Below are 15,663 nucleotides of genomic sequence, written 5' to 3' on the forward strand. Positions count from 1 at the left end.
CTCCCTGATGGCACAAGTGATAGGGAGCAAGATGAAACAGAAAAAGGGTGCAAATGACATGTCAGGTGAAAAATACAACTGTGATTTCAGTTCAATATAAAGGTTCAGAGGGGAAGTGAAAAAACAAAAAGAGCAGCAAAGACAATATAAGAGACTGGTGACTAACAAAGAGTTCAAAAGTCTTTTACAGGCATATAAATAGTAAAAGGGAGGCATGGGGATAATTAGAGGCCTAAAAGGGGATTTATGTATGGAGGTAGGGGCATGGCTAAGGTACCACATGAGTACTTCAATGAGGAAGAAGATACTGTCCAAGACATATTGAAAGAGGAGGTGGTTGACACTCTGGATGGCTTAATTTTTTTTTAAAAAAAGGGCTATTAGCATGGCTGGCTACACATAAAAGTTGGTAAGTCACCAGAATCAGATAAGATGCATTCAAGGATACTGAGGGAATTGTTGTGGAGGCACTGGCTAGAACTTTCCCATCCTCCTTCAATACAGGGGTGCTGCAGAGAGCTAATGAATTGCAACTGTTACACCCTTGTTCAAAAAAAAGTGCAATAAGCCTAACAACTACAGGCCAGTAAGGTTAACCTCGGTGATGGGGAAGCTTTTAAAATGATAATTCGGGACTAAGTTAACAGTTACCTGGGCAAATACAGATTAATTAAGGAATCGTTAAGGGCAAATCATGCTTAACTATCTTGATTGAGTTTGCTGATGAAGTAACAGAAAGGGTTGATGAGGAGTGATGTGGGATACATGGACTTCCAAAGGCATTTGATAAAGTGCCACATAACAGGCTTGTCAGCAAAGTTAGAGCTCATAATAAAAAGAGGCAGTAGCAGCATGGACATAAAATTGGCTGAGTGACAGAGAACAGTAGTGGCGAATGGTTGTTTTCTTGGACTGGAGCAAGGTACATAGAGGGGCTGTGTTAGGATCAGCTTTTCTTGATATATATTAATGACAAAGACTTGGGGTACAGGGAAAAATTTCAAAATTTTCAGGTGACAAGACTATGTATGGTGAACTATGAAGAGGATGATGTTAAACTTCAAAAGGACAGACAAGACTGGTGGAATAGGCAGACAAGTGGCAGATGAAATTTAATGCAGATAAGTGTGAATGATAAATTTTAGTAGGAGGAACAAGGAGAGGCAATGTAAAATAAGGGTACAATTCTAAAGGGGGTGCAGGAGCAGAGGGACCTGGGGAGGGGGGCACACGTGCATAAATTATTGAAGGTGGCAGGGCAGGTTGAGTGTGGTTAATAAAGCCTATCGTGGATCCTGGGCGTTATAAATAAGGGCACGAGTACAGAGGCTGTCATGATAGACATCTATAGAACACTGGTTCAATCTCAACTGGAGTATTGTGCCCAGTTCTAGGCACCACACGGATGTGAAGGCAATAGAGAGGGTGCATAAAAGATTCATGTGAATGGTTCCAAGGATAAGGAACTTCAGTTACGTGGTCAGACTGAAGAAGCTGGGGCAGTTCTCCTGGAAAAGAGAAGATTAAGAGGAGATTTGACAGAGGTATTCAAAATCATGAGGGGTCTGGACAGAGTAAATAGGGAGTAACTGTTCCCATTGGCATAAGGTCAAGAACCAGGGGACACCAATTTAAGGCGATTGGCAAAAGAGCCAACACAAGGAAAAACTTTGCCCAGACAGCAGTTAGGATCTGGAATGCACTGCCTGAAGTGTGGCAGAGATGGAGACAGTTTCAATTGTGGCTTTCAAAAGGGAACTGGATAATTAACAAAGAGAAAAATTTTGCAGGGCAATGGGATAAAGGCAGGAGAGTGGGACTAGCTCTTGCAGAGTGCTGGCACAGACACACCGAGTGGAATGGCAGAATGGCCTATTTTCATGCTGTACCTTCTCTATGATTCCATTTTCAGTGTACTTAAATAAAAACCAGTTCCTGGCCCCATGCAAATATTTGGCAGGAGCTTGGTATTTTGTGCCATGACTGATGATCTTCCAGAATATAGTTCTTAGACCAAGATCCATTTTTAAAAATTCATTCACAAGATGTGGGCTTCATTGGTTGGGCCAGCATTTATTGCCAATCCTAGTTGCCCTTGCCCTCGAGGAGGTGGTGGTGAGCTGCCTTCTTGAACCGCTGCAGTCCATGTGGTGTAGATACATCCACAGTACTATTAGGGAGGGAGTTCCAGGGTTTTGACTCAGCGACAGTGAAGGAACAGCAGTATGTTTCCAAGTCAGGACGGTGACTGACTTGAAGGGTAACTTCCAGGTGGTGGTGGTTTTCCCATCCATCTGCTGTCCTTATCCTTTTAGATAGTAGTGGTCGTGGGTTTGGAAGATGCTGTCTAAGGAGCCTTGATGAATTCCTGTAGTGCATCTTGTAGATGGTACACACTGCTGCTACTGTGGGTCAGTGGTGGAGGGAGTGAGTGTTTGTGGATGTGGTGCCAATGAAGTGGGCTGCTTTGTCCTGGACAGTGTCAAGCTTCTTCTGTGTTGTGGGAGCGGCACTCATTCAAGCAAGTGGAGAGTATACCATCACACTCCTGGCTTGTGCCTTGTAGATGGTGGGCAGGCTTTGGAGAGTCATGGTGCGAGTTACTCGTTGCAGGATTCCTAGCCTCTGACCTGCTCTTGTAGCCACAGTATTTACAAGGCTAGTCCAGTTCAGTTTCTGGTCAATGGTAGCCCCCAAGGATGTTGATAGTGGGGGTTCATCTACTCGGCATTTCTGGCTGAAGGTTGTAGCAAATGCTTCACCCTTATTTTTTAGGGTAGAGAAATCCAAAAACACAAAATGTCAGCAAATGAATATCCATGCAATTATATGCAGGGCATACTTTTGAATTATGTCAACCAACAAACATTGTCCTGGACATGGAATTCTCTAGTGAGTGGGATCAGAATGCATGCTTGTAAAAACTGTTTGGTACCTCTCCTAATTGGCTTGCAAAGAAGCACCTGCTACAGAAACTCTGAACTGCTCCCAACAGGCTATACCTGTGTACATCCATTTTGTAGTTAGGAAGATGGCGACAACGCATTCATTTTACATTGTGCTGTTCAGCATGGCACACACGAAAAAGGTCCTGGCTTTTGGCTCCATGCAAGACTCAAAAATATGTCCATCTGTACTCTAATGACCAGACTCATAAGTAGCCTTTGCCCACACGACATGGGAAATTGGACATGTTTGTCAATACAAAATACACTTTCTCCAAGAAATCAATGGGGTCAAATCTTAGGCTATTCTTACTTTGCACATCCTGGAAACTGGGATGCTGCTGAAGGTCCTCAGCATGTTGGCTTTCACACCAGGTGGTGGTTCAAATACAAATATACGCCCAGCTCGCAACAAGTTCACTGGAACCTGCAAACAAGTTAAAAGATTAGTGTGAAACTCAACACTATTTTGTTCTACAAAGTACAGGTAGACCCACAGATAACAGGAATTTAAAAACTCAATTGTATTCTTAAGCCACTGGGTGCTAAAACCAACCCATTCTCTATTTCTAGCCTGCAGAGTTTTATAAATTAAATACATTTCAAAATATTTGACTGATATTTCTTTCACAAAAGGCAATATAATCATTTCCATACATGTTCCTGATAGGAACAGAACATTTGATTAGGTTGTTAGATCATATTTGGGCTGACTTCACATCTCTTGGTAGATGGCTATAACATACTAAGAACAGGTTAGTCAATCCACTTAGTCAATCGTATGTAGTGATATAAAAAGTGATTTTCTTTTGTAAATAGGAATGAGGAAATACTACCATTAAATAGTACAGAACTGACAAAGGTCGATAGATTTTTTGGATCTTATTGAATGCGTAGCTAACAGCCTCAAAAGGCCAAATGGCCTACTCTAGCTCCTATTTACGTTCTTATCGCCAAGATTAGTTGTCATTTTTGCTTAGTTGGTGTCTGAATTTAAGGTTTGCTAAAGATTGACCAATATGTTCAGGACAAATTTAGTAATTCTTTTGACTTCTGTATATTAATTAATCTAGTTTTAAATAATCTTTTAGCAAAAAGAGAACTAGCCATAAATATTAGAGGAGTTATATCTTCAGTAGATGCTAAAATATGCAAACAGCACCACTAATTTATTGAAACTCTAATACTCAGGTTTTAAGTGCAACACTTACCTTGGGGTTGATCTCCATGGTAAGGAAGAGACGGAAATTAGCATGAGGTTGCAAGGAATGCAGCTTCTTCTCAAGTTGCATGAGCCAACCAGGAGCTAGATGTACATTCTTCAACATCACCCACCTATTAAGACCATTAACAAAGTGACATTAGCAGAAGATCAAGAATACACAACCTGTCATTAATTCCTGGTCAGATAATGAGCCCAATGTACTTAACTGTCATATACATTTACACTTAAGGACTTCAGGGTAAGAGTGCACCATGCATGAATTTCATTTTTATCAAGATACTGATTTCTAAATTGGCAAAACTAGTTTTTGTTTATACATGCATGGGCTTTAATGCACTCCAACAATGCATAACTTAGAAAACAAATTCTAAAATGTGAATCGCATTGATGCTATGAGGAAATCAAGATCGATTTGTGTCCAAGTTACGCAATACAAGACCAATGACATAGTGCAGGCACACCGAAATATTGAAAATTTCTAATAGTAACGTACGTTTAACTATAAACAAGAAACAAATTCAACTAGTGAAATATGCAGCGTAACCTCACTTACCTGCCAGATTTCACAGCTGTATTAATAGCCTTTTCTGCCTGGTTGAAGCCCTCTGCAGAACCTATATTGTATATTTGTTAAAATAATTAAATAGTCAATGGAAAGCTCAATTGAAGGTCTCAATGATTTAAAAAAAACGCAACTGTATTTCAGTGATCAAAGGATATTTATTGAAACAGCAAATTCTTACCAATGGCAATAGATGTAATCTGCGTGTTTTGCTCAGCTGCAAGATCCTCTCCACGTCCACTGGCATCATAGCCAGGCACAGAGCACATAAGCACTGGAGTGTTTGGTTTCACCTAAAAAAAAAGCATGTTAACCTTAATAGATATTGCAGAAGTAACCTCCAACAAATTACATACACATATCCACACAGTATTTGGCTACAGGCTAGAAAAGTGTGAAGAAACAGTAATTACAAAAAGTTGAGATTATTTTAAAGAAGTACAAAACAAATGATCAATATATGGCCAATAATAGCTACCCATTCAAACATATTTAAATGATTGGAAAGGAAATGGATAGAAACACTAAGCTCTTATGAGGAATAGGAGAGTTAAAGTATAGATCAGTAGAAAAAAGCAATTGGAATTTCATACTCTTCTGATAATTACCAGCTACTGTCACTGATTTTGCTGGGAAAAAGAGAATTTGATTCCCTAAGCATCTTGAAACTCATTAAAAAGTTCAAACAATGGCTCTTCAAATGTTGTACAAGTTGCTTCATCTACATACCTCGGTATCTACGATTGTTGATAGGTCTAATGGCTGTTCGATTGTTGACATGAAACTGTCTCCCAAAACTGTGGCCACAAAGATGTGAGCCATTGCCAAGAGGCGGTCTGGTCGGAAAGCCTGGATCAGCAGCAGTCGATGCATAGCCTGCCCAATAGGAGCTGGATGAAAGAAAACAACTTGTAATCAATCTGGCTTGGAAAACTAACATGAATAAATTCTACCACAAATATTCTATAAAATTTCAAAATTAAAAACTTGGTGCTTACTGAAAGGTTTCTCACACATCCACAGATAAGGCACAGTTTGTTCAGGTGAACTACTCTCCAGCCAGATGTTAAATTGCTGCAGTAAAAGAATACTTGTAAAACTACAGACCAAAAATGTATCCAATACTTGAAAGGTATTTTACCCTTAAATAAAGATGGTTGCGATTTGTTCTAAATGTCAACCAACTGTTTTGTAGGACTAGAGGTAAAAACATTTAATCTAGAAACAGCTACATTTTCCAATTACATCATCTATTTTGAGTTCATATCAATGTTACATGTACATTTTGTACAGAGTACTTTTCACTATGCCACATCTAATGATGCACCATGACAGATTCCATGATGGATTTTGAGCATGCTGTATTGCCCTGGTAAAGTATTCAAATTAGAGGTGGCATGAAGTCTGTTAACGTAACTAGATCAGTTATTTCAAGCTCACTTTATTTTTCAAAGGAATTATTTGTCTTGCTTTTTCCTGGAGTAAGAGGGGAGGAAAATTTCACGACATATGTCGAAGACACAAGTTAATGTTGAAGAACATGTGTTGTACACGTCATTTTCAGAGCTTATCCAAATTTAGAATGAAATTATTCCAATTTGTTGCCAACTGTTTTTGTTAAAACAAGCAAATTTATAATTTCTTTGGGACAATATGAATTGCATTAAGTTGAATAAATATATGCTGGACATCTGTGCATCGTGCTGACCAATCCAGACCAGAAATATACTTGCATTTGCGAGAACAAGTTTGAGGATTAACAAGGTTATTCCTGACCATTAATTTGTGTCCACAACTTAACTACTTTCTCAACCCCAAGAAAAAGTTGGACAACTCAAATTTGTCTGCAAAGTGGTCAGTTTGAGATAATATATTCAAATGTAATTGCCAGATATCAATTAGTTTAAAATTTAACTTACATCATCAACCTGAACTTTGGAAATTACATCATAAAAGACAGGTAAACGGCTCAGTCTCTCCATGCCTTCTATTTGTTCTGTAGTGAGATAATCTATCTTAGACACAGAAGAGCCATTCAGTACAATCTCTCTACCACGAAGGAAGTGGTGGAACTCCACGTCATATGATGGTTCACTGGAAAAAACAAATTGGAGGATTTGTATTTAGGAAAAAAATGAACGTTTATAGCCTATTGGTTAAACAAAACGGACTTTTTTTAAAAAAACAAATGAACTATGAAAACCCCAATTAGCAAAAGAATAAACTGCACATTAACCTTCGTTGGAATGCAGAAAATCAGATGGATAAAGTGCTCAAAAAAAGCTAACTGTTTAAAAAAATCAACCTCACAAAACAAACATTAAAACTGATTCATGGATGACAAACAAAAAAAACTTACCTAGTTAGGCCCTTGAGGCGAATCTTAGCCAGCAACATTGCAATAGTGATATGATCATTGTGCACCATACCCCGTGCTACTCTGTTAAATGTTCCCTGTGACAATAGAAAATAGTGCATTATCTGTATGCTTGCAAAAATACTGCCTTTGTATAAAATTTACAGTTAAGCTTAATATACATACCTGGAAAAGGTCCTTAGTAATAAAAGAGAGTCGTTGTGTATGATCAGTAACCCCTTTCAGGTTTGGATTCTCATACAGAACAGTGTGATAAATATCCAGGAAGAACTGAAGCGAATACTGATATAGGAAGTGAATCTATTGATGAATGAACAACATCATAAGCAACCTGATCAGATTATCCATAAAGTACCACCATATATTTTTCATAATTTTCTGAACCTTAATAGATCTTAGGAGTCAAAAGTGTCAAAATACATTTGATCATTAGCAATGTGTTAAAAATGGACCCAAAAAGTTATTAGACATGCTATGGTTTATATGATTAATGGTCATACTATGCATTAGCACAATGTCTAAACAAACTATTTTAAAGCCTCAGGTGCATTTGACATCGTCTACTTGAACTTCAGCAAGGCTTTTGAAAAGGTCCTGCGTGGAAGACTGATAATGAAGGTAAGAGCCCATGGGATCCAAGGCAATTTGGCAAATTGGATCCAGAATTGGCTGAATGGCAGGAAGCAGAGGGTGATGGTCGAGGGTTGTTTTTGTGACTGGTTGCCTGTGTCCAGTGGGGTTCCACTAGGATCGGTGTTGGGTCCCTTGCTGTGCAGGGTATATTATATATATATATATATATATATATATATATATATATATATATAAAATATACACACATATATATATATATAGACGATTTAGGCTTGAATGTCGGAGGGTTGATCAGTAAGTTCACGAATGACACGAAAATTGGTGGGGTGGTAAATAGTGAGGAGGATAGCCTTAGGTTACAGGAGGACATATATGGGCTGGTCAGATGGGTTGATCAGTGGCAAATGGAATTTAATCCAGCTAAGTGTGAGGTGATGCACTCGGGCAGGACAAACAAGGCACGGGAATACATGATGAATGGTAGGATCCTGAGAAGTACCGAGGATCAGAGAGACCTTGGTGTGCATGTCCACAGGTCCCTTAAGGTAGCGGGACAGGTAGATAATGTGGTTAAGGCGGCATATGGGATACTTGCCTTTATTAGCCGAGGCATAGAATATAAGAGCAGGGAGGTTATGCTGGAACTGTATAAAACGCTGATTAGGCCACAGCTAGAGTATTGCATGCAGTTCTGGAATCCGCATTATAGGAAGGATGTGATTGCACTACAGAGAGCGCAGAGGAGATTTACCAGGATGTTGCCTGGGCTGGAGAGTTTTAGTTATGAGGAGAGATTGGATAGACTGGGGTTATTTTCCCTGGAGCAGAGGAGATTGAAGGGGTACATGATTGAGGTGTATAAAATTATGAGGGGCATAGATAGGGTAGATAGGAGAAAACTTTTCCCCTTGGTGGAAGGATTAATAACCAGGGGGCATAGATTTAAGGTAAGGGGCAGGAAGTTTAGAGGGGATGTGAGGAAGAGTTTTTTCATCCAGAGGGTGGTGGGAATCCAGAACTCACTGCCTGAAAGGGTGGTAGAGGCAGAAACCCTTATGACATTTAAGAAGTATTTGGATGTGCACTTGCGATGCCATGGCATACAAGGCTATGGGCCTAGTGCTGGAAAATGGGATTAGGCTAGTTAGGTACTTGTTTGACTGGCGCAGATTCGATGGGCCGAAGGGCCTTTTTCTGTGCTGTAGACCTCTATGACTCTATAAAAGCAAAGTACTGTGGATGCTGGAAATCTAATACAAATATAGAAAATGCTGGAAAAACTCAGCAGGTCTAACATCATCTGTGGAGAAAAAAAAGTTAATGTTTCGAGTCTTTATGATTCTTCTTCAGAGCTAAAGAGAAGTAAAATGTAATGTAATGTAACGAAAGTCCTCTGCCATTTCCGCCAACTGCAGCATGATGCCACCATCAAACATATCTTCCCTTCAACCCCGTCGGCATTCTGTAGTGTCCGTTCCCTCCGGGACACCCTAGTCCACTCTTTCATCACCCCCAACACCTCATCTCCCTCCCACGGCACCTTCCCATGCAATCGCAGATATTGCAACACCTGTCCTCCTCACTGTCCAAGGGTCCAAAAACTCCTTTCAAGTGTTGCACCTCCTTCAATTTGATCTACTGCATTTGTTGCTCCCAATGAGGTCTCCTCTACATTGGAGAGGCCAAATGCAGACTGGGTGACCGCTTTGTGGAACATCTTTGGTCTGTCTGCAAGCATGACCCAGACCTTCCTGTCACTTGCCATTTCAACACCCCATCCTGCTCTCATGCCCACATGTCCGTCCTTGGCCGGCTGCAATTTTCCAGTGAAGCCCAACGCAAACTGGAGGAACAGCACCTCATCCTCCGATTAGGTACTCTACAGCCTTCCGGACTTCACGTTGAGTTCAACAACTTCAGACCATGAACTGTCTCCTCCATCCTCACCCCTTTTATAAATATTCATTCTCATTTCTTAATTTTTATCCACTTATTTTTATTTAAATTCATTTTTATTCATTGTTTTATCCTCTTTTCAATTTTTTTCCCCCCACCATCATCCCCTCCCCCACCCCACCCTGTCACTTAATGTTGTTCTTTCCAGAGTGCTTACCCTTGTCCTGCCATTATCACATTCTGCTCTCTGACTTTAATGCCATCACCAGCACCTCCTTTAGCCAGTATCACTATTAACACCCTTCTGTCCATGACATCTCTGGCAATCTGTTCTTTGCCTTCACCTATCACTGGCCCTCTATCTAGCTTCACTTGCTCCGCCCCCCTTAAACAGTATAAATTTCATTACTCTGAAGAGTTATAAGGACTCAAAACATTAACTTTTTTTTCTCCACAGATGCTGTTAGACCTGAGTTTTTCCAGCATTTTGTGTTTTTATTTTAAAGCCTCTACTGGCTTTATTCTGATTATAACTGATTATTCCAAAACAAACTTAGTCAAGTCTTCAAAATCTATTGTTCATTTTGTAGCAAAGAGCTAATGCATTTACACAAAATATAAATGGTGAAGGAGGATTTTATTTCTACTTTTATGTTATATGCATTTCCAAAAGATCATCTCCCAGGTTGTTTTTAAAATTAAAACACATCATACATAAATTAATGGAAAAATTTAAGTAATTGTTCCACGTAAATCAACTTGATCTATATTTGCTTTGGTTCATGCTATGCATACATAAGATTTTACTCTACCTGATTTAGTGCTTCCATAGTGAAATAGATGCTGCTACATGCTGTAGAAAGTGGCAAGTACTGTTGGGAGACAGCATCCACCTCTGCCATAACAATATCTGTTTCTTCAACCTTCCTGGTGACCTCTGCTGCCTCCTTTTTTAGGTTCTCCAGCGTAGTGATGATGGTGTCATCATCCAAGATACGACCTTTAACTTCGTTCAAAGCTTGTAGTAAAGACTTCTCCAGCTGGCGCAAACGAAGCTGGAATTCACCTATCAAAAACGAGATCAGTAAAATTCCAGCTCTTGTTTAACCATATCAGAATTATTTTAAAATAGCAGAATACAACAGTTCCCATTTTTAGTAAACAAATTAAAAGGAGTATAAAAACATCAAATACTTAAGTTATAAAAACCTATTTCAAGGGGAGATTGGAGAATCTGTGCACCAATAAACTCTTTTATTCCTAGCGGGCATTAAAAGTTTCACGCAGTTGTTCAAAAAAGAGAAAGTGGAAAGCAAATTTAGTTTTATACGTTATCTACAATTTTGAAAAACGCTAGTCTATTCACAAAGGCACCAGTAGATCAGAGCTCACTGAAAACCAACCTTGCAATTTCAACAGGTCTGAACGTTTCTCATCTACATCTGGTCTCTCAGCCTTCAGCACCTCATTCAGACATTGGCTTTGTAAGCTGCTTCGAGTCACTGTGAAGTTAACAAATGTAACACGAGAGCAAAGGTCTGGTGGGAATTCAACCTATAAGAGAATATATGAAATAAAGGTAACTATTTCTATTTAAACTCACTTCATATCAATAACCTATTAAGATAAATTTTGTGAAGACTCTTAAAAAGCATCCTTTTTTCCCTCCCTCACTAAATTACTCTGCTCCATCTCAAAGGCTTCAGTTGCTGAAACATGGTCCCAAGGGTGACCTTTGGATTGCCATGAAATTTGATAATGACTGCTGCAAGTTATTTTTTGTCAAGAGGCACCTTGGATTAATTCGATCCAGTATCTGCTCAATGTCAACACCCTGATATTTCAGCACAAATCACAGACATCCTGCTCTTTAACCAGAGCTGCTTTTATAATTATAACGCTTTCAAATGTAGTCCTGGATGAGATCAACTATTTCAACACAGAAAATATTTCTAAAATCAATTTCAAGCTTGAATATGGGAGGATTTCTAAAATTGTGAATTCTGAAATGTTCAACTTAATTCAAGATTATTGTAAGCAAACCAACTACTATGTTGCCAAATGCAATGAATGTGCTTTGAATCAAGGCATGGATTTCTAAAAAAATGTTATTCACTGTTTTAGAAGTTATCTAGTAACTGGAAAAAAAACTTAAGAGCATTGAAAATGTATAATTAGTCCTTAAAATGAGTCCATTCTGACCATGTTAATTTCAGTGACTTACAGTTGGGTCTCGAGTAGAGAGGAAAATGACAAACGATGGCGACAGGTCAATATCTTGATCACCAAGAGTGATGAGTACTCTACCTCCAGTTCTGCGAACCTCACGATTCAGCACAGGGTTCAAGATTGGATCATAACTTTCAACATCCTAGAATTAAAGGGATAGGCGGAGTAGATATACAGAAGCTAGCAAGAACAAAAAAAGTGATGTTTCACGATCAACCTTTAGTACATACCTGGACAAGTAATGGGTTACCAAATCTCAATGCACTCTCTAGGTTCTTTCTGAAGGCATCATCCAAGAAGCTGGTTCTAGTAATCTTGCGTTCCTTGTACTCATTCATGATAAACTCAGTGGCCTGACCAGATGGGTCAATAATTAATGGGTACCTTTTCAAAAATAGTATGTTTGAGGAAGTTACATTACAATAAACACAAACTAGATCCCAATCCTTAAACAAAACTGTCATAAAATATTTGAAACTACACAATGTTCATATACTAAAGCACCAATATGAACAACACTATGCAAACCTGAGCACCAAAATGTAGAATGAAGGATTGAATATTTGGACTCTCATAATGGACCAATGGACAAAGGTTAAAACCATGCAGATTAGGCTCAAAGGTGTGGCTCCAGTGCATGTTAAATTAGATAATTATAGTGATAGGAAGTATTCTGGCCTTGACTTGTACAACAAATGCTGACCTTGACAGCAAGGCCCTCATTCCATGAATGAATAAAAATATTGCAGGACACAGTATTATGCATGAGAGAAGGATTTTTTTTAAAAAAAAAAGGGAAACTTGGCATTTGATTTCACCAGCAACCTTGGTCTAAGATTCTGTCTGTTGATTTTGCAGTGTGTTTAAAAGCAAACATGTGGATTTGGAACTGCTGCATTAAATGCAGGTGACAACAACTGGAGCACGGAGGGCATATGGGTCACTAACTGGAATAGAAAGAAGTAGCTGGACCAAGGCCTTTAGGGAACACAGTACGCAACTAGACTAGAAAAGTAGTTTAAAGTGGTGCAATCACGACCAGATTAACTGATTTTCTCAGCACTGATCCTGATGCTTGTAACAGTAGTTAAGCATTTGTATGCATACTTAGTATGTGATCACACTGTGTCTGGGCCACAGGTGAAAGTCTTGGTATCTTGCACACACTAAATTTAAAAGCTGTTCCCTAACACCTGTTACTCCCAGATCTAGTCTCCCTGTTCATGGTCCTGTACTGCTGCCAAAGCCCCACTCCATTGCCCTAAAAGATGGTGCAAATGGAACACATTGCTCTACTTGTTCACCCACCCAAATAGATCTTTCTTTCACCTTCCTTCACATCCCCTCAAAACTGCTTCTTCCTACCCCATTCCATCAGTACAGTCTCTCCTTCCTTGCCCCAACAGGGTTAGTCAGTTTCCTCCATTCCTTAAGCTCTCAAACAAGGTCTTTCTCAAGCACAGCAAGTCAACTCCAAATTATACAGGGGAAAGGGATTCATGATCTTTTAATCCAATTAGATAGAATAAGCATAATAATATTTCAGTTCTGAAGCTCTCAACCTTACTCTGGGACTGGGTTCGGAGCAGTGTGACCGAAACAATGCTCAGGCAAATATTAAAAGATGTACGCTTGAATAAGACACTCCACTGTTTTGAAATATTATTGCAAATGAGTTTCAAAATGTACTTGTGCATTACTACATATCAGAAACTGAATCAGTAGCCATTATTCATAAAATTATGATGCGTTGGACTCGGGCCTTTAATTTATCCAATCTCATACATTGCTGCAGAGGCGGATAAGAAAAATCTATTTTAACATGCAAGAAATTCCCCATATTCTATTTCTACACTGGTCTCTATTTACTATTTTTCAATTTAATCACGTCAATCTTTCTACATTTGTTCCTTTTTCATTTTTAGTTCTCACCATCTTTCTCACTTTTCCTCATTTCCCCACTTCACCTCTATTTCTATCTATTGCTTTAGTTTTTTTGTTTCTATCCATCTCAGTTATTAGTTTATTAAAAAAAGTTCCATATATAAGGTGCACAAGAAAGGATTTCAAGTAGAAATTAAACTCAAACATTGGTGTGACTTAACTGTTGTAAAGTGAAAAAAATTCTATCTGCAAGGTTTTGAAAGAAGATCTAAAGATTCATCAGTAAAGCCCTGCAGCTCATAGCACAAACAACCATTAAGTGGTTTTGAGCAAGTACCAACCACAAAAATGACAAACTAACTGAGGAAACTACTGTGCACTAAAACTGAAGTGATACAAAGCCCCCTACCAAAGTCCCTATTAGTTGCCTCTTTTGATAGCTGAAGTGGGGAAATTTCATTACCTGACCCACAGGGAGCACAGTGGTCAGGGAAGGGGGCGGGGGGGCAGAGAGGTCAGGGGCCTCTGATGAGTTCAGAGGCCTTGGGGAGGATGTTCGGTGGTGTGGGTTTTTTTTTTGAACACAGAAGCTTTTCAGGCAGGCATTTGGATCCAGGAGGTGGAGTCGAGACATCAACTGAATCCACCAAGCCCTTGCCTTGATGAGGCTGCCAGTTTTCTTACACTCATGAAACCTAGCCAACAGCAGTTAAATTCCAAAAGTAAAATGACAATGAAGCTCACAGCCTCATTATCATATTTAAAGTTCCAACCTGCCTAATTAGAATATGTTGGTCGCTCAGCTTCCAGCCTCAACTGAAGCTGGAAATGGGTGGGTTAGAGATAGGCTTGGGTTGAGAAACAGCTGACCCATTATTTATAGGTTAAAATTCCCTCCAGAGTTTAAGTTAGTCAAATGTTCCTCAACTTGAATTTTTCATTTGCCTTCACAATTAAGAATAGTTCTGAGACAAGGTTTTTACATATGGGAAAAACTAACTTCAGGTGTATTTTTGTCAACAATGGCGTTATTTCACAATTTCTCACCAGATGAATTGTGGTTTGGAGCTTCAAAAATATTCAGTTCTATCAAGAGTGCTGGTACTTTAAACATGCTCTGGTTTTAAGTGCCAATGAATGAGAAAATGGAGTGAGCAGGGAAACATGGTAGCCCTTCACACGAGTACAGTAAGTTGGTTTCTGGCTGAACGCATGAGTTAAATATACAAAATATTTTCTGTACGTTTAAGTCCAGGGTCCTTTGTCAGATCAAAAAACTTAAAAGGCAAGTTCCCATTTTTACAGTATGAACATACATGTAGAACTAATTTATGGTTAAAACAGTTTCAACCATTAGTCCAAACATTAATTTGCATGCTTAAGCTATCTGAAATGCAAAAGCACCAATGCTGCCTTAAACTGCAGAAGTATCCAGCAAAATTTTATTTTGGAAGTACAGAACCTGAGTATTGCTGAAAAAAGACTCGTTATTGAAGCTTTTCATCTTGCAGTCATCAGGACAATTTGCAAGAATACCAAATGTAAAGGGAACAACAATTTATACTGCATGGAAAGAGTACTAATTGGTAGAGACATTGCCATGGAGAATGCCCCAGTTAACTGATGACAACCGATTACACTGACAACCAATTTAAGATTCAGTCGGGCTCGCAGTGTGGGTCCCTTACATGTGCTAAAAGCTACATATATTACTATACAGGGCCCTGTCCTTTGCAGACAGTAAGGGCATGTACACACATTGCACCTTTCTCAACTAAACAAAACAGGTGACAGCCATTCTCTGGTTCGTTCCCCAGGGCAATGCCTTGGCCAGAGTCAACGTGCCTGGTTTGAATTTAAACAAAAGCTTGGCAGTTAACTGTTATTGATCAGCTAATTGGTGCATTCTCCATGGCAACATCTCTACCAGAGCCCACTTGCCAACCAATCA

General features: G+C 39.2%; 1 protein-coding gene across 2 annotated transcripts in view; it reads right to left on the bottom strand.

The window, feature by feature from the left end:
- The window catches only part of dync1h1 (dynein, cytoplasmic 1, heavy chain 1), a 105,031-nt gene that overhangs the window by 19,205 nt on the left and 70,163 nt on the right, over positions 1 to 15,663 (bottom strand). For both annotated transcript variants that reach the window (XM_078562365.1, XM_078562366.1), the window contains exons 57-69: positions 12,059 to 12,212; positions 11,824 to 11,970; positions 11,003 to 11,153; positions 10,412 to 10,665; positions 7,275 to 7,409; positions 7,092 to 7,186; positions 6,652 to 6,826; positions 5,731 to 5,806; positions 5,462 to 5,622; positions 4,914 to 5,025; positions 4,724 to 4,784; positions 4,157 to 4,280; positions 3,259 to 3,372 (exon numbers count right to left, since the gene is read on the bottom strand). In XM_078562365.1, coding sequence (XP_078418491.1) covers positions 3,259 to 3,372; positions 4,157 to 4,280; positions 4,724 to 4,784; positions 4,914 to 5,025; positions 5,462 to 5,622; positions 5,731 to 5,806; positions 6,652 to 6,826; positions 7,092 to 7,186; positions 7,275 to 7,409; positions 10,412 to 10,665; positions 11,003 to 11,153; positions 11,824 to 11,970; positions 12,059 to 12,212 — 1,759 coding nt within the window. The remainder of the gene's footprint in view (positions 1 to 3,258; positions 3,373 to 4,156; positions 4,281 to 4,723; positions 4,785 to 4,913; positions 5,026 to 5,461; positions 5,623 to 5,730; positions 5,807 to 6,651; positions 6,827 to 7,091; positions 7,187 to 7,274; positions 7,410 to 10,411; positions 10,666 to 11,002; positions 11,154 to 11,823; positions 11,971 to 12,058; positions 12,213 to 15,663) is intronic.

This window comes from Cetorhinus maximus, chromosome 18 (assembly GCF_964194155.1).
Source record: "Cetorhinus maximus chromosome 18, sCetMax3.hap1.1, whole genome shotgun sequence".
Lineage (NCBI taxonomy): Eukaryota > Metazoa > Chordata > Chondrichthyes > Lamniformes > Cetorhinidae > Cetorhinus > Cetorhinus maximus.